This window comes from Cygnus atratus, chromosome 1 (genome assembly GCF_013377495.2).
Source record: "Cygnus atratus isolate AKBS03 ecotype Queensland, Australia chromosome 1, CAtr_DNAZoo_HiC_assembly, whole genome shotgun sequence".
NCBI classification, from domain to species: domain Eukaryota; kingdom Metazoa; phylum Chordata; class Aves; order Anseriformes; family Anatidae; genus Cygnus; species Cygnus atratus.
In genome coordinates this window covers 118,020,081-118,039,422 of record NC_066362.1, presented here as the reverse complement: position 1 = coordinate 118,039,422, position 19,342 = coordinate 118,020,081, and the positions used below count along the sequence as shown (strand labels likewise).

At 36.3% G+C, this 19,342-nt stretch overlaps 2 protein-coding genes across 5 annotated transcripts in view; one reads left to right on the top strand and one right to left on the bottom strand.

Annotated features, from left to right (window-relative positions):
- CASK (calcium/calmodulin dependent serine protein kinase) overlaps positions 1 to 19,342 on the bottom strand; it is a 218,392-nt gene that overhangs the window by 78,761 nt on the left and 120,289 nt on the right. For all 4 annotated transcript variants that reach the window (XM_035542154.2, XM_035542152.2, XM_035542153.2 and 1 more), the window contains exons 6-7: positions 13,148 to 13,250; positions 937 to 1,112 (exon numbers count right to left, since the gene is read on the bottom strand). In XM_035542154.2, coding sequence (XP_035398047.1) covers positions 937 to 1,112; positions 13,148 to 13,250 — 279 coding nt within the window. The remainder of the gene's footprint in view (positions 1 to 936; positions 1,113 to 13,147; positions 13,251 to 19,342) is intronic.
- On the top strand, positions 15,967 to 19,266 carry GPR34 (G protein-coupled receptor 34). Its single transcript, XM_035542155.2, has 2 exons — positions 15,967 to 16,015; positions 17,786 to 19,266. The coding sequence occupies exon 2, from the start codon at positions 17,809 to 17,811 to the stop codon at positions 18,955 to 18,957; it is 1,149 nt and encodes a 382-aa protein (XP_035398048.1). The 5' UTR covers positions 15,967 to 16,015; positions 17,786 to 17,808; the 3' UTR covers positions 18,958 to 19,266.

Here is a 19,342-nt window from a genome sequence, read left to right as displayed (position 1 = left end):
TAAGCATCCAAAGGGTTTTAGCTGTTTGATAGATTACATAAAGAAATCTTCCATAGAGTAAAACTGGAATGTCTACCTGTCTATGAAATCAAAAAACTAGTGTCATGAAAAGATATTTCTGTATCTAGGTATACGACATTTAAAGAAATGTGCTCTTGACCAAGTGCAATGCCACAGCTGTCACTTACATTTTAATTCACATAAAAAACAAAACAGAACAAAACAAACAAACAAAATCCTTCATAAAACCTATTACAGACTATCAGGCAGACAGAGGCTGCCTGACTTTCCACCCATTCTCTGCTAATACACAGATCATGTATGACTTTTAATGGAAAGAGAGCACAACTGCGTGTTCTTAGACAAAACAGCAAAAACAGCGAAGTTTTACATTTTTCTCCATAATGGCTCTAGGATGACTACACTGTGAAATATGCTTATTTTGCATGCACACCAATTTGCTTTCAGTTGCAAGTGGCTCCTTTTGAATAATTAGTTGCAATTTATTGTACTAAAAAGAAAAATGCCTAACCACCCGTCTACAGTAACAGGCATTTTGTTTTAAATCAAGGCAATATGATGATCAGTCTTTATGATTTTTTTTTAATTTGGTTAAAAAATATAAATGATCTCTAAAGTGAAGGTAACATACAGTACGTTATACTTTACGGCTAAGCTCAAGGTATAATTAGGAGCTATCTGTTGGCACTCATTATTTCATCTGTGTAAATATTTCTGTATTTTTATTCCTAGCATTGATACAGAACACAGTACAAACAAGACATACTGGAAAGAAACCTCTCTCTCCTTGTGTAACATAAGCAGCTTTCTATTAGCTTCAAATTTAAGTCAGGCTAAATACAAAAATCAACTTCCAGAAATTTTACAAGTGGAGTTCATCTCACTGGAAAAGGACTCAGGCATACTGTCATTTACCTTGTATTTTCCTTTAATAATGCCTTCAAATAATCTTTCCTTGGTTCCATAAAAAGGCAAACAACCGCTTAGCAGGATAAAAAGGATCACACCACAACCCCAAACATCTACAGGCTTCCCATAAGGTTCCCTTTTCACCACTTCTGGGGCCATAAAATGAGGTGTTCCTACACGTCCTAAATGGAAATAGAAACAAAACAGAGTCAAAGTGATGTGTGGCAAACATGTAAATAAAGAAGAATACCACTGCATTAAACTAAAACAGTTTTACAAAGTTTTCTTTATAGATCAAACTTTTATTCCTTTTTTTTCCTTAAATATTTATTAAACATATCCAGTGAGACAAATCACTAGGTTCTCTTTTGCTTGATTTATACTCCTACAAATTGAATAATATTCTAGCCTAACCCCACAAAATGTGAAACATTTATATAAAAGCACTAAGATTCCCCAGTGGAACATGGCATATAGATGTAAAAATATCAATTTGGACAACCTTGGAAACAGGGATTACTTATCTAGAGAGCACATACAAAGATATAGAAGAATTCTAACCTACACCACTTACTTCAAAAAGCTGCAATGCAAGGGCATAATCTACTATGCAAGGGCATAATCTGCTCTGTTGATCTGCCCAAACCTTAGCCAGTCTGTTGAAACTGCCAGCAAGACTGCAAAATGCTAGCAAATGTGTTATTCACTTATTTGCTGCAAACAGCATCTTCCTGCAGATAAAAAGATAATGCTGATGTGTTCCACCTAATGCTTTCAGCGATCATCACACAGTAATGGTACTCTACTGATTTTACGTTGGAGAGAATGTACACCCACAGAAATGAAACATATTTAGTATCAACTAAGCTTCTGGGTGGATAAACTGATTAGAATGACTTCATTCAATTGCTATGTAACGCATTAAACCAAATAAAAGCAACAACCGTTTTATCTCTCTATATAAATGTTTCCCATTCTAAAGATGCTTGTTTTCACTGAAAAGCATTTGCAAAGGTACAAGAGTTACATTTTGAATGATCAGGGCATCACTGATGGTTAACGAACAATGAAGTCTTTGGATAACAGTTGTTTCACCAAGCACCAACAGAAGATAAAAAATCACAACTAGCAAATTGTTACTGCTTGTATCACTTTCATTAAGCTAATTCTTGCTTACAGATAGGATATGGTACTTCAGAGTTTCCATTCAAGGCCAGCAGCACCACTGTGCTGGCTAGGAGAGTTTACAACGTGTTAGCACATCATTTATTCTACTGAGTTTTGTCTTGTAAACAGATTCTTTCTTGACTAGCCTGTCCTGCATGCCATCTGAATGTGATTTAGTTAAGTCACAGCACTGGTAACAAACACCTGGGAGGTTATTTGGCACTAGCTTACTCAGTAACGATCATTCTTCATTTATACCACCTAATGCAGCAATATGATCTAACCATGCTATTTAAACTAGTCCCCATTCTTTTTTGCATCTATGAGGATTAAGAAGTTGACAGAAAGACGGTAGCTTTTCCAGAGTACTGTTCTTAAGGAGATACAACACCACTGGCAAACTTCATCTGGTTTTGTGTTAAACCCTTTCAATTTCAGTTTATGAGGTATTCACTCTATCAAATAAATATTAGGAACATGCATGTGACAAAGGCATTTTACCTTGCCACTAAGCTAGGCTGGCAAACTGAGAAGTCTATGCAGTGTAGGCTGACATGATAGTGAGGGAATAGTTCCCATGCAGTGGGAGTAAAATACTGAGATGCTGCAGTCCAGCTTATCCCTCACATCGCTGGGGAAAGAGGAGGGATATTTACTGTGGAGAAAGACATACGGACTTGGGGAAAGCTACATAATTCTTTTTTGTTGGTTATACACAATTTACAGGCCTATGCCCCATCTTTCAGAAGGCAATTCTCTAAGCTCACAAGTATGAGGGGAAGAATTATCTCCCTTGATAACCCGAAGTCTCTCTCTTTTGGATACCTGGGGACAGGGAGGGGAATGAAAAGGCAAGGTACACATATCCAGTATGCATAAGAAATTGCTGTGAACTTTTTTTTTTCCATGTGCCTGTAAGTATCTTATCTATAATGCTTTCCCAAGATTTTTCCCTAAGATGCCATCATTGGTGACAGCAAAATGTCAGTATTTCCACCTTTGTATCAAGCACCGCATATACATAAAAAGCAACAGCTGCCTGTTCAAACTATATGCATATTGCTAAACCTGCTCATGTGACATTAGTGGTATGCATACCACAGTGTGAAAATTTTTGATACAGAAGACCTCATGCAAGACCGACCGCAAGGCAGCCTGGCTTACCCAAGTCTTGTTTATTTCAGTGGTACACTTCCTGGCATCTGGGTGCAGACATACCCATTTGCAATTTTGGAGCAGGTGTAACCTTTCTTACACATTGAAAAAAAAAACCAAAAAAAAAACCACACCCCAAAACATTAGTGGTAACAAAGCTCTTGTTCAAATCTTTTTTATCCATATGAATGGAAAAACATATTCTGAAGATTCTGCCTTGCTATAGGGCTTTCTAATTGCTGTTGTGAATCCAGGAAGTCAAGAGAAAAGTGGTTATTCAAAAGAAAACAGCAAGACAAGATATCACAAGGACAAACAGAGCTATTTGAAAGAAGTGTTAAGCTTCAGGGAGAAACTGTTGTCTGGATCAAGTAGCTAATGAAACTACAAAGCCTAAATATCAAGTGATATCTAAGTTGATTTAATGTATATTTCCAGTAATTATATGCCACACTCTCAGATTGGGACCTTGTGTTATTAGGAAATAAGTGTTGCAGAGGTGAACATATTTAAAAAATGACTATGTATTGTCAGAGAAGTGGACCTATTTTTTTTTCCAACATATTTGTGTCTCCTGGGCATTTGTACTACAGGCCTACAGACAGAAGGCCTACCGAGAGTACATCTTGTTCTGAGGAAAACATGTCCTTGGCAAACAGTTACTGGTCCTCCTACATTTTCTCCTGTGTTGTAAAATAGCATATTTAACAGCAATACATGCTATGTAAGCAATATAACAGCATTACTGGGTGCAGGTACTGAGGTTCTGTCAGCGGGGGCTGCAGGGGTGGCCTCTGGGAGAAGCAGCAGGAGCTGGCCCATGCTGGACATGGCCTGTAGCAGCCGGTTCCAAGATGGACTCACTGCTGGCTGAAGCTGAGGCAGTCAACCAAGCTGGTGGTGCTTCTGGGAAAGCATATTTAAGGGCAAAATGCAGCACAGCAGTGCGAGGAGTGGGGGAAAGTGTGTGAGAAACAGCCCTGGAGACACTAAGGTCAGAGAGGCAGGAGGTGCTCCCGATACTAGAGCAGAGGTTCCTCCCCTGCAGCTCTTGGAGGAGACCACAGTGGAGCAGATACCCACCCTGAGGCCTGTGGAGGAGCAGGCTTATCCTGAAGGACTGCAGCTAGAGCTGGGGAAAAGTGTGTGGAGGAAGAAGCAGCAAAGGGCAACCACTATGGACTGACCCCAGTCCCCACTGCTGCTCAGGGTGGGGTGTCAGGAGCCTGGGAAGGAGAAAGAGGGAGGTGATTTAATTTTTGTCTTTTCTGTTACCCCTACCAATTTGAATTGGCAATAAATTAAACTGATTTTCTCCCAGTCAAGTAGGTTTTGCCTGTGATGGTAACTGGTAAGCAGTCTGCTCCTCTCTATTTTCTGCCCTTATCCTGATGAGAAGGGAGAGTATGAGTGTACATATGAGTGACCAGTGGGAGTCTGGCCTGTAGCCAAGGGCAATCATGTGGCTGTGCTGGTGTTGATGTACAGAATACCGACGAAATGGGGCAAAATAAGACAAATCTTTTAACAAGAATCAAAGATACAGCTTGCTCCTTTCAATCTTTTAATTTTTGGTTTTCATATATTGAGCATCACCTTACCTGAATTAATCACAGGCTGTACGAAATAAGTAATCTACAGTGTCAAGAGTGTATGAAAAGTAATTTTTTATTTCCTTTTTCTCTTAAGCAAATAACATTTCAAATTAAAATTACTTTGCAGAAATAAATAAGCAAGAAAAATCCTTCATTATTCATATTTACTTGAAAATATATGCAGAACAGAATAATTGCTTGAAATGGAGCATTAATCAGCTTCCCTAAAGTCTGAAAGCAGTGTCTTGATATTAGACAACAATTTTTAGATTTTCTTTCCCCTCTCTACCTCTCTTCTGGACTACAGCACGAGGAAATACAAAAATACTTACCTAACTACTGAATATGAGCAAGGTGCAAACATAGTTTGCAACAGTGCACTTACCAAAATTGCAGACAAAACACAACATACATTTTTATGCTGCACCCATCCACTGTTCCTTAACAACCTTCATCATATTACAATATTTTTCCATATATTTGCTTGCTATCAGAACAAGAAAAACACAACAGCTTCTTGTGATTTATTTCTTACTTTCTATGGGATATTGGACAAATTATAACCTTGTTATCTCAAGCTTCCTATTTTGCTTTATCTGGTGGCCATTCAGTATATGTCACCAGCACGTGAGGCTGCACGTTATTTAGAACACGAGCTCTTAAAGACAAACTCTGACAGAAGTTAAAGTTAAGAGACCATCCCAAATCTTCTTTCTCCTGTCTTGGAAGTTAAAGAACTTGGATCACAGGTAGAAAAACTGGATCTTTGTTGCCCTGGTTCAAAACCAGAATACCATACAAATTCACATTAATGAAGTGCTTGATGTTAAGCAGAAGGACTAGACTAGTAAGGTAATAGGTAAAATTTTACACAGCTGGGTAAGAACCCAACAGACTGCTGCTTTAACTATTTTTAAAATGATGTTACTTAACAGTATGCTAAAAAATCAGTACTACTAAATGTTAATACTCACTTTTAAATTTAAGATGAGAACTACATAAACGCAAATGAAGTGAGACAGAAGGCCAGGCTAACCTAATAAAATACAGTCATGTACTACTGCTAGATTATAAGTAGTGAAAATAATCACAAAATGATTTGGTTTTGCAGCCTTTCTAGTGCAGATTACAAGATCCTGATAATTTGGTCATGTGGGCAGACCACAGTTATGTCTCCATGAAAGAGCAAGCCCAGAATGAGCAGAAACTTGACTGGTTGAGATCTGAAATGTCCAGTCAAGCAGGAGAAAAATGCATACGTATGTGTATATATATATATATATACAAAGATGTTTCAAACTCTATTAAAAAAGCTAATTTCTGGGGCAGCTGTCATCTTCATGACAACTAGCTACTACACTGGGTTCAGCAAAAGAGGAAATGATGACTTTGAGGTTATTCTAGAAACTTATCTGAGCAAGGAGTACTGCACTTAGCTCAGCAAAATGAATGGAGTATGAACTCACATAGATATGATTTTTCCTGTGTTGCAACTACAAGAACTGTAAGGTGACTGTCAGTAACAGGATAAACAAAATCTACAGACAACAAAGGTTGCTAAAATCGTGGATACTCAATGCTCTTTAGGCCAGCTATCACTTTTGCTGATAATTACCAAGCAGAAAATTTGTACTCTACACATATCCAGTGTAAGATTTCAATATTGTTCAAAACAGTTCAAGAGTTTTAAAATATTTCAGAAACTTTTGCATTTTCTTTGGTGTTTTTGCAACACCTTTGCATTTTTTTGGAGGTGTAGTGAGACAGAACAGTAAGCAAAGGCATTTTCCCTTTAAAAGGTATCTTCTGCCTGCCACAGGTCTTTTTTTCTTCTAGATATAAGAGCACTCATAAGGCACATTCTAATGACTGCCTTTGCAAAATAATATCACTATATTTGCATAAATATTGCATGCATGCACACACACGATTTTCAGTTTGTGAGAAGAAACCTTTCGGAAGACTGGAAATCGATTTGCTCCCTGTGTGCTTCTAAGCTCTCCTTAACAATTCTAGAGTAGCATTAACTGAAAATCATTATATGAAGATGCATCTGTGGCATCTGTTCAATGTGATACTTGCCCCCATCCAATTCTCTGCAAATGCATGTAGCAAAGTGTATGCTGTTTCAGGAAGTGCTTAATGCCTGAATGGTCACAGACATCAGACATCTTAGTTCTACAGAAAAGCTTTCTGATCTGTCAGTTTTGAGGCATATTAGTAGTGTGGAAACTTATAAAATTGCTTATTTTGCTGATCTTTTTTTTTCTGTGGATAAACAGAGCTTCAGTCTTCAGATGTTCTCAATCTGATACCATTTACAAGCACTAAAGATAAATTTTGACTTACCTTTGATAATTTAGTTTCTATGACTCTTTCCATATTATTCCAGACAATAGGGCTATGCTTTCCACAAGAAGAAGAGTATATAGAGAGACCCAATCAGATTTTGTCATCCCTAAGGCAGGGGATTGATGACCAAGATATCAGAAGGAGAGTCTTTCAACAGCAGTAGTATCTGAACGATGTATTAGGAAACAACTGGAACAAATAATTTTTAGGAAAAAAATGTGAGGTACTAATAAACATCACCATCTGACCTCTCACAATAGTGTAATATGAAATATGTTCTTAAATTAAGGAGTTTCTAAAAGAGTGGGATGTCCAGAATAATGTGGAAGGAATTGAAGAATCACACACATCAGATAATTCATACTTTATTACTTTTAATTCCTTTCCACATTACTCCAGACAATAGAGATGTTTAAAGCAGATGTATGGAGAAGATGAGTGGATTAAAAAAAAACAGGCAATTCAGCCTCAGCACAGAAGATTGTCCGAAGAAAATCTATTTTAAAAGATGTATCAGTAGACAACTGGACACCTGAATATTAGTGCTGAGAAATGAATACACAAAGATTACATGACAGCCAGAAAAATTATAATAATTGATTCACTGGCCTTTTCAGCCATAATACTATGATGCAGGAAGTAAACCTGAGTTGACTTTTAAGCACATTAGCCTCCTATAAGTCCTCTCAAATCAACCCAGATGTGAAGTGGAATTTCTGAGACAGTAAACCACAGCTGTATCCTTTAAATAAAACATAATCTATTGAAGACAAAGATTTGAAGCGTCTCAATTGTTTTTGTTTTCAAAAAATAAAATAAAATCAAAAATAGTGAAATGGTGCTGTTGTTTTGCAGAGAAATGAAACACTTCCACTTAAGTGAAAGAAGAATACTAGTGCAGGAGCTCAGTTTACAAACATTTACCTGCCCTTGGAAAACAAAAGAAAGATTTGCTGTATAATTCAGACACTGATGATGAGAAGGAAAAAAAAAAAGGCTAGATAGCATTAAAAAATTCCAAAAATACAATTTTAAACTGGTGTTTAGAAAACCACCAAGAAGATTATTTTACATGAATGGGAACAAAACAAAAATAAAGAACTTAAGAGATTTTCTCCCAAATTTCATGGTCTTATTTGCAGGAAAATTTATGGTAATGCCTTCCTTTGCCATTTTTGTAGTAGCTTTTGTAGTAGAAGGCCAGCTGACAAAGAACCAAGAACACTTGGTATTTGTGTGCTTTAAGATTTGTGTGCTTAAGAACATACTAGATGTTTTCCACCTATGTGGTTTTGTTAGGATCCTTGAAGATACTACATGATTCTGAAGGAACTTAGGGGAGCTAACTAATAGTACATAAAAATCAATACTGGACTGGATAGTGACATTTTGCTGCTAATAGTAAAAAGTAAAAATAGGTCAACTGTCCATCAATAAACAAGACTTAACAGCTAGTACAGAACCTCATACTATTTAGGTCTAAGCAGTTACATTATTTTCTACTAGGTGAAACTGGGAGAAAATAAATAAAGTGCAGGAAATAGCACTTGTGGATTCAATGACTTTTGTTTCACAGGATGGCTGAGGTTGGCAGGGACCCCTGGAGGCCACCTGCTCCAAGCCCTGCCCAAGCAGGGCCACCCAGAGCAGGCTGCCCAGGCCCAGGCCCGGGCGGCTTTTGGAGATCCCCAGGGAGGAGACCCCACAGCTCTCTGGGCAGCCTGTGCCAGGGCTCCTCACCCGCACAGCACAGAAGGGCTGCCCGGTGCTCAGAGGGAGCCTCCTGGGCTCCAGTTTGTGCCTGCTGCCTAGAACTGAGCACCACTGAAGCTTCTTCTGACTCTTACCCCACATAATAGCTAAAAATCCTGAGAATAAGCATAAATGCTATTTGCTATCTGCTAGACCTGGTAACACGTTTATCGAAGCTGTGACAGGGGAGGGTCAGGCTGGGTGTCAGGAAAAGGTTCTTCACCGAGAAGGTGTTGGGGCACTGGGACAGGCTCCCCAGGGCAGTGATCAAGGCACTGAGCCTGTCAGAGTTCAAGCAACATTTGTACAAGGCTCTCAGACACAGGGTTTGATTTTTGGGTGGTCCTGTGCAGAGCCAGGAGTTCGACTCGGTGATCATTGTGGGTCCCTTCCAACTCAGGATATTCTGCGATTCTATTATTATTTCAGAAAATATTATGACAACTCATACCATGTTCTGAAAGCAAAATTGTCTATGCAAGAAGACAGAGATCATAATACAAGAGTGCTCTACTAACTCACTGACATCTCAGGTTCCACTACTCCAATTGCATCATCACCATGCAAACAGGGACTGCTTCGGGTCTACAGCCTGTCTCACAGAAGAGTTTCACTTATAAATTAGGATGATCTGAAACTACTGTGTATACCAGCAGAATTCCATCTTAAAATACCTACTTGAATGCTTCACATTAGCATTATTTTCTAATTCTGATCATAAGAACTTCAAGAAAAAGAGGCCTTCAGAGACTGATAGTTCATGAAAACAATTTCCTGTAACTCAGAAGATGACATAATTCTTATTCATTGTACTGTAGCTTATAGGCAAACATAGTGGAATAAAGTATTTCCTTACATTTTCCCTTTTGGTCTTACAGAAAATGAGTTACAGCTATGTTCATGTTTTGGGTACTTGCTTAACAGTAAGTAGGGTTGTTAGCTATTCATCTATCATGTTCCTAAAGTCTATTCTAAGCATCTTCACTAGTGACATATAGTATGATGTCATACCTTGATATCATGAGATACATTTACGCTTCTGTTAAATAACTCTATCTGCTTGAAAGAACACTGTAGTTATACTTCTTTTAAACAATGAAACTTGATTTTCCCCTTACGTCAAAAGATTGGGACCCATTTATTTTCAATATCTGGAACTAGCTGTATTACAAAAATCCCCAAATGTTTTTTTTTCTTTCCAAAATTTATGTACACTGAAAGAAAGCTGTGTTTTGTTAAGTTCAAAAAATAATGCCACAGTGACAAATAAAGCAAAGCTGTTACTAGACGGTAGGCTTAGCAGAAACTGAGGGAGCAAATTCCATCCTATTTGTGTTCTCCTGGGCAACACACAATCTGGGCTTGTCAGGCACAGGTGTATCAATATAAAAAAGTAAGCAAAATGGCACAAATGCATGAAAGAAAAAAGTTTAAAACATTGGTAACCGCTGAATGTTTTAGATATAGCAGCTCCTGTTTTAGAAGAAAAATACTACCACAGAATAGAGTGACCATCACAGATACTAAAGAGCTTTTGCTAATGGCTGGGTTTTGTATGCAAGAATAAGGGAAGAGTCCTATCAGTTGAACGTCACTACAGTTACATTACTTTTAACATGGACATGCTTTTTCTAAAGGAAAGCTATCTTTTTTTCTGGCTTAAAAGATAAAGCAACATACAAGCATACTCCAAGCAACATAAAATAAGGAAAGATAAAAGCTCTTCTGTTCTTGAACACTAGGATCATCTACATAGGAATTTACATTAGTAATGAATATATTCTGCTAAGATACTTTAGTAATACATATTACTTAGATCCAGAAAGATTAGTAAGTATTGTACTTCCTGTACATATAAGACAGTGCATTTCCAGTATTGTAAAAGTTTTAAGGTGTACTTAAAACCAAAACAGGTTAGGAGCACAGTGGTTTTTACGGTCAATAAGAGAAGCCTAATGCCATAACAACTTTTATTTAAGTAAGAATTTATTTTCTGATGCATTATGGCTGAAAATAACCACTAAATAAGGGAAATGCCATGCTAGAGGTGAAATAATTGACTATGTTAAGCAGAATCATTTTTTTTAAAAAACTAAAAACGTGAAAAAGAATGTGAACATAAGCATGTTGGTTATTTTACTGCACATAATCTTATCCGTACGGACAATTTCTATTTCATTCAGGAGAAAATTGACAAATGAGAACTAATTTTTTATTATTATTACTACAAAACAGAATTTATATGTAGGGTGTAATAATAACTTGAACAGTTAAGTAGACAATTTCTTACAAGAAATTTATAGGCCAGTACAGACAGTATCGTTAACCTTTACATATGGAATGTTACTGTAAAGTTGAAGAAATAAAATCTTGCAAGTGCTGTGTAGGGGAGTGTCTAGTAATATGCCTTCAGGAAGGACTCTGGAAGGGAAAAGAACTGCCAGATGTAGTTTGAGGTGCAAGGACTGGAATGGAAGATCAGAAGAAAGAGGTAAGAAGTCTGTGAAGGAGAAAACTTGAAACAAGTAGTAGAATTGAGACGTTATATGGTATATAAATAAAGTGGAAATACTATAGGTATCCTTGAAAGTGTGAAGAATTTGAAGCTGAAGGTAACAAGTGCTGATGCAAAGACTACAAATTGAAAATGACAGTTGAGAAAGAAGAAAGAATGATATAAAGGCAGAATGATATGGCAGAGGCTGAGACACATCAGGCAAAAGATAACTAACATACCAAGAAATGTTATACTGATGAGGCTTAAGAAAAAAAGAAAGCAGCTTCTGTAAGTACTGCAAACAACTAAAAAGAACTGAAAACATTTACATAGGAAAGGAAGGACCAGGCCAGCACTGACAACTGCAAGGAGGTTGAGCACATGAATGATGAATGGGACTGCAGAACAGTGAATGGTAACAGGAAAGGAAGGGCATGATGAATTTTGGGGAAAATGCAGGACTTTTTTTCCAAGCTGAACTTTAGGTTTCTTGTGAGACAGCTAGTACTCTGAAAGTAAATACAATGTATCTGATTAGCTCCAGAAGAGTAGCTGAAACAGAAAAAATGGATAAAGTTGTTCAGAGAGAACACAAAGAAGAAAAATAAGAGAATCATAAACAAAACTGTAAGAACTATCATTAAAAAAATGCAGTGGCTGAGATATCAGTTGAGAAGCGTGGGAAAAGCAAAGAAAGAAATGACCTTCTTATTTAGGAAAAAACTTAGCTTAACTGAATGGGTATTTTCTTAGAAAAGACATCTAGGCCTGTAGGTAACAAAAAATATCCACAGTATTATTAATTACTGGAAGAGAATGGAAGTGTTGGTATGCTTAAATTGGATTTGCTTTTCATTTTAAAGGTCACATAAAAGCCAAATTGACACAGATCTTTAAAGCAATTAGATAAGGAAATGTGAGTTTTTGAAGGTACTGAGACTTATTGAGAGGAAGTTACTCCCTTTTGAAGAAAAAAAAGCAAAATTAATAAAAGCTTTTGTTGTGGTCTCCTACTCTGGCAATGAAAATACCAGAAAACTGATTGGGTCTTCATCTGTGCAGGCTGATTAAAGCATAACCCTATTGTCTGGACCAATATGGAAGGCAGCTAGAGGAAATAAAATTCACAAAAAACAAAACACAGTCAAAAAATATACATAATCAAGATATTGATGTCTTATGCAATAATTACAATGAAATATTAAAACAGGAAAGAATCACACATGGAAGCTAGTAAAATTTTGCTATTAAACAGTGTAGTGTTCTGGCAGAAACTGCTCAAGAAACATATGGGAGCATTAAGGATGCTGTACTAAACCCTTAGTCAATTGCTTTGATATACATTTTAATCTTGACAGCATTTATATTTTGTGTGCTTTGTCAAGCATGGACTAACTATGTCAAGGATTGTACTAAAATGGAAAAATCTTTTCATTTTTCATTTTTATTTTGGTCAAAACAGCGTAAACTATTGTTGAGTAACATTTAGAGGGATTTACTACTCAGTATATGTACACACAACAACGTAGTACGTTCTATTAGCAGTTCAGATCAGCTGCATGCATATATTATATTAGCAAAGTCTTTAGTGAAAGATTATTTTTGAGCCCTAGTTTTGCAGGGCAGGCTGCGTAGGAAGCACAGAACTCTGCAGCAGAACATGCATAATATTATATAACTTTGAAGGACAGTTTCTTACCTCCAGCAACTAGCCCAGACTCTCCTAATTGAATTGCTACCCCGAAGCCACCAAGCTTTACTGGGGCCGAATTTTCTTTTGAGGCAAGCAGTACACAGTGTGGCTGAAAACAACAATGAAAAAGCAAATTATTATATTATTTCAAAAAATACAATTTGCACCTTAGAACTTAGTTTCAAATATTTGCAAACAGAAGCTAGATTTTATTTTATTTTTTTAAAGAAATTCTTCATTTCCAATATTTTTGGCACAAGCTACTCTCTCCTCATTGGTTTTCCTTTCACTTGTCCCAGGCATAGTAAAACCCTTTCAGGACTTAACAGAACTCACAAGGAACACAAACTGAAATCGCTATAAAATGAAGATAAAAATGAATGCTGATGACTTCTTTCTTGGTATTGCTTTTTATTTTTACCTTCCACCCTTATGCCTTACCCTGTTCCAACTTCTCAGTAAAAACATCCTGCCCTGTGACACAGTGGGTTTCTTACAGAGAACATAAAACTTGCTTTGAGCCTTAATCATAGAAGTCACCGATCACTTTCCAGCTGCAGGAAAGAAACGTAACATCCCTGTGATGTTTCTAGTAAGTGATGAAAAAATTGGTTAGGTTTCTAAACTGTATTCCATGCACAGTCATCCATACCTTTGAATTTCTACAGTCTTTCCACTAATAATAGTGAGGTATAACATGTAAAAAAAGAATAGCATTGTATGACTATTTGGAAGTAGTACTGTATGACTATTATGACTGTTGTGGGAGGAACCAACATACTGACAAAATCTACCGAAATGCAATTTAGTATTTAATACACATAGTCCAACTACTGCAATTAATATCGATCGACTTCCTACATTTACTGAGAGCTTCCCTTTGCACAGTCAATTGTATTATTTAAAAGGATATCAGATCTGTACACTGCTTCTTGAGAAAATGTTACTGCTTAAATTACAAAACTAGGAACTCAAAATAGGATGCCCTACATTCTTTCAGAATTTTCCTTCTTCTCTCACAAGACAAGTATGTGCCGCCCTAAGTTAGATTTTCTTGTACACTCGGCCTCCTGCAAGGAACCTGAGAGAACAAAGCTGCTCACCACACAGAGGATCTAAGGTTAAATTGCTTTTGGGGGAGAACTAAACTGCTCAAATCTGAAACAGCAAAATTACAACTTCCCTGTAGGGATGATCAAGCAAACAGTGGAAGAATCCATATGCAAATTCTTTCTATGCTATTTTGTGCAGTACCTGTATTGTATGGTTTTAATTTAGGTTGAGGACCATTTTGTATGACACACACAGTTCTCTAATACTCAAAACCAAGCTTACTAAATTAAGACTTTTGAAGGATATAATTATCATATCAGAAGACTGAAAAAACTCAGCTTACCCATAGTCCCACCTATATATTCACAGAGAGTCATGAACTGTTGTTACCTTTGATACTTCCTTACCATTTACTTCTTCGTATAACAGGGTAACCAGATTTTGTGACAGGACTATAAATACCTGATAGAAAATACATGAACAAACCTTCCCAATGCTCTTACTCATTTTGGTCCTATTAAATATCAGGATGGAATTATGATAACATAGTAACATCAACCTTTTTCTGCAAAACTGGAAAACAACAGACTTGGCTCTATTTTGTCTAGTTCAGCTGGGTCTTGAGGAGGACTCAAAAGGCATAAAAAAAACCCACAGAACAACTTTGGGTGATCACTCTGTCCCAAGTATTTGTACTACCTAGTAGCTAACTAGCAGCTAGGCTATTCCAATAAAAACACATGATGAAAATAAAAATAACACTCCAGACATGTTGTATGGTCTTGGATGGGCATCTTTAAAAGGAAAATAACCACTTTAGACCTTTGAGCCAGACTAGTGCAAAGGAGCTACAAGGGGCTCAGTCTGACTACCTAAGAAATCATCTGTAACCATCCATGTTCTCTTCAGAAAGCTGTAATTGTATGAGAGCAAGTAGCTTCAAGTTAAGACTGCAGAGCCTGTTTGCAAGTCTAACTGAAACCTGCAGTCCCAAACAAGCCTGATTCCTAGACAGATGATATATTAAGAATGCTAACATGCAAATTCTTATTTCAAATACTAAGGAGAATAGTAAGACAACATTATTGAGTTATCATTAAATTCAGGCTACCTTATGTTAATAGTACTTCTAGAACCAATTTTAAAATTTGCAGTTTATAAATGTGATGTTCAATCCCTTACATCCTATTTAAAATAATATTACCAGGTGGTATTATCTCCAGGTATTTTATTTCACTTCTGCCTTATTGAAACTGTGAAGCTGCACACTTTCACATTCTATCGCCACTGCCACTTTGAGTGAAAAAAATCAACCTCAAATTTCTCACTCCAAGCAAGGGGGAAGGTAGATGGATGGAAAGGAAAATGTGCCTCTTCACTGTGGTGTTGATTTCTCTTTACCTTACACATAAAACTTTAAGAAGCAATACTATTTCCATGCTGTACTAACATAATGGCTTTCCAAAAAGGAAGACACTGGCATTAGTCACCAGAAATAAACTTTCTCCGAAGAAAAAAATCCAAATTTCCAACTCAGAGGAAACTTTAAGATAGAAGCTCTCCCAGCAAAGCCCAAATTAACAGCAAAATCAATCTTTTCAATACATTGAGTTTTGCTAGCTAAAAATACCTTCAAAAAACACAACAGTTGCAACAGTAGTTAAAACTTCCCCTTGTTGCTAATTGCACTGTGTCAGCTGATTTTCATACTTTCATAGAGAAGCTGGTACTCTGGCTTTCTAATAAGAGGACATGCATGTTACTCCTCCCTGTCTTCAGCAGTGGTTTTCAAAATCAGCAGAAGTTCTTAAAACACAAATGGTAAGTGGCTTCTTTTATACTTAAGATACACTAAAACAAATTACTATTGAAATGTCTCTTAATTACAAAGGCACTACCAGCCTTCAGACCTGTAATTCATCTGTAATTAAAGCTGGCGTGCATGCCTGCTTACAGATAACAAAACTTATGTTTCTAATGTATCTGCAGTGTAATTGCTTTTTTCCATCTCTCATTCACCTAAAAGACGTAAACTAACTATGCAATTCATGATGTGAAGCATTTTTACAGATAAGCAACAGACATAAGATTTTAAAACAATATATAGATTTCAGCACGTATTTGAAGGTACTGCATTTTTTTAACCAGACACAACTTTCAAAATTACTTCTAGCCCATACCTTACTAAATGGAAATATGAAAAGACAGCAGTAATTTTAAAACTGCCAACAGATTGCCCATATTTAATGCAATTTTAAGATCAGCCAACATGAAATATTAAAATATTTTACCGTCTTCTCAATAATTCAGATTCTGTATGTACATCAGCTTTTACTATGCACTTTGCCTAAAATGCTGCCATAGCTATATCACACATTTAAATGCAAATTTGCATTTTTAAGACCAACCATGCAAATGAAAAACTATTTTAAATTTGTGTATATGGTAAAGAGTGTTTTTTTTTTCTACTGTTGTTGGAGACATCTGCTCAGAATACCAAAAACAATTTTGCAGTTCTTTTGAGATTAAGAGAACAGAAGCTTGCTTCTGCAAACACCAAATTTTTACCACTGTGGCGTACAAATCAAGGAAAAATTTTATATTATTAATAATCAGTCATAAGTCTCTAAACAGTTCTTTGCTACTCTGCTGTGCTAACCACATTTTTTTTTTTTTCTTTTGGGAGGGAGTTTTCTTTCTTTGGTCAAAGCTGATTTTTATCTTCTAGATTGTACCTTCCTGGTGAAAAATAAGCTCAGTGAAATTAAAAACTTTATGAAAGTAAGGAAAGATGTGAAAACAATCTGTTACTGCATAATGTAGTTTTCAAGCTAAAATTAGTTTCCTTGCACAATCTTGATTTATGAACTCGCAACAAAAGGAAAAAATACTTACATTTACATAAAAATATGAGTTATTAAAAAGAAGCTAACGTAACAGTGCTGACTCACAGTGTTACAACAGATTACATGGCCAAATAAACATCAAATGGCAATTGCTTTTCTGAATGAAAACCAGTGACTAACAAGCAAGACATTGGGTACTTACCTAAAATCAATAGTGTTGAGTTTAGAATTGACTTAATATATTTTTATGTACTTTATCAAACTGACAGTACTTAATTATGCTTACACTTCATTGCATCTTAATTTTTTTGTGTCAGAAAAAAAACAAAAATAACATGAGAACTTAAAAAGTATTTGATTTGTACTTACAGATCAAACAAAAAATGTAAATTTCTATTTTTTTCAGCAAAATATAATAGTTGATTTTAAAACAATTGAAGATAGTAATAAAAATGTAATGATAAGAATAGCGATCTGTGTGAGTACTCTGTACCATCTGTTCTTGCCCACCTTGCATGAAGAAAAACAGGGAACTAATTATCCTAGAATTACATTATATCATGGTATTTGCCTGAAAGTCCTTCTTCTACTTGGGTACAATTAGGTGCATTTACTTTATTTATTTATTGTCTTATTTATAAGACTATGTATATACATAAGACTATGTATGCAACAAAGCAAGCAAAGACATAAAAGTGATCCCATGATGATTTAATTCTTAGATTTTGTCTTTGCATCCTTACAGACCAGCTAAGAAAATCCTCACAAATGATGGCTGCAGCTTCAGCTGACTTACTGACCATTCTTCCACACAAGAAAGCCTCCTGGAGTAACCAAACCCACCTAGCCACAAACGCCTCCGAAATTCAAAACAATACCAGCTGTTTCTTAGAAGATGATGCGTTGTCATTTGCTTTAATACTTTTTTACTCTGTTATTTTTGTCGTTGGATTGGCCGGAAATGTTATAGCCCTGTTTGCTTTCCTGTGCATTCACCAGAAGAGGAATTCCATCCAAGTTTACTTGCTAAATGTGGCCATTGCAGACCTTCTGCTGATCTTCTGTCTTCCCTTCCGAATATTGTACCATGTTAACAATAACACCTGGATGTTTGGACACATTTTATGCAAGATTGTAGGAACTCTATTTTACATGAACATGTACATTAGCATAGTACTGTTGGGACTAATTAGTCTAGATCGTTATGTAAAAATAACTAAGTCTGTGAAGCGTCCTAAAATGCTAACTGCTACCCAAAGTATATATATTTGTTGCGCTGTGTGGGCACTTGCACTAACAGGATTTCTAGCAGTAGTTGCACCATCCTTCTTTAAGAGTGAGGTCAGCAATTCTACTATGTGCTTTCATTACCGAAATAAAAAGAATGCAATGACAGAAGTAGTTTTAAATTACATTATTGTCATAATCTTTTGGACAGTTTTTTTCCTTTTGATACTTTCATATGTTAAAATTGCCAAGAACCTTCTGAAAATCTCAAGAAGAAGATCTAATTTTCCCAATGCAGGAAAATATACCCAGACAGCAAGGAATTCCTTTATTGTACTAATTATTTTCACCATCTGTTTTGTTCCATACCACATCTTCCGATTTGTCTACATTACATCACAGTTACAAAATACACCTTGTTATTGGAAGGGAATCATTCACAAAAGCAATGAGGTGATGCTCATATTTTCATCTTTTAACAGCTGCTTAGACCCAGTTATGTATTTCCTGATGTCCAGAACTGTCCGTAAGACTGTATTCCAACTTATTTGTAGAAGAATTCATGGAGATTCAAGCATAACTCTGGAAAGTACTTCAGAAATAAAACTTGGACAATACACACAAGAGCGATTTTCTACTACCACTCCCCACTCAAGTTCTGTTAAGAAGAAGTCTGATCTGATTAAGTAAATGGGTAACAGCTTCTCTCTTCGTCACTCTAGGACATCAACTCAAGATGCACCAAATGCAATACTGTATGGCTACTAATCCTGCCTCATTCTTCCTGTTAAAAAACGAGAAGTCTTACTTCTGTTTGTGAAAATGAGAAGTGACTTTTCTGAAGTACTTCATGCTTGTTTATCCAAGAAAACAAAACAGGAAATGTCCTTAAAGTTATCTCAGACACCTTCTGTGGGACTAATGTAGAACACTAACTCTTTGAAGAGATTTCTACAAAGTGGTTTGAGCCTGTATAGACATAAATATTACCAATTTGTGTATGTAAACAGCAGATAAATTTTGTAAAATAATGTGTCCTACTCAAAAGAGCTATACGAATCATTAAAGGTTTTAT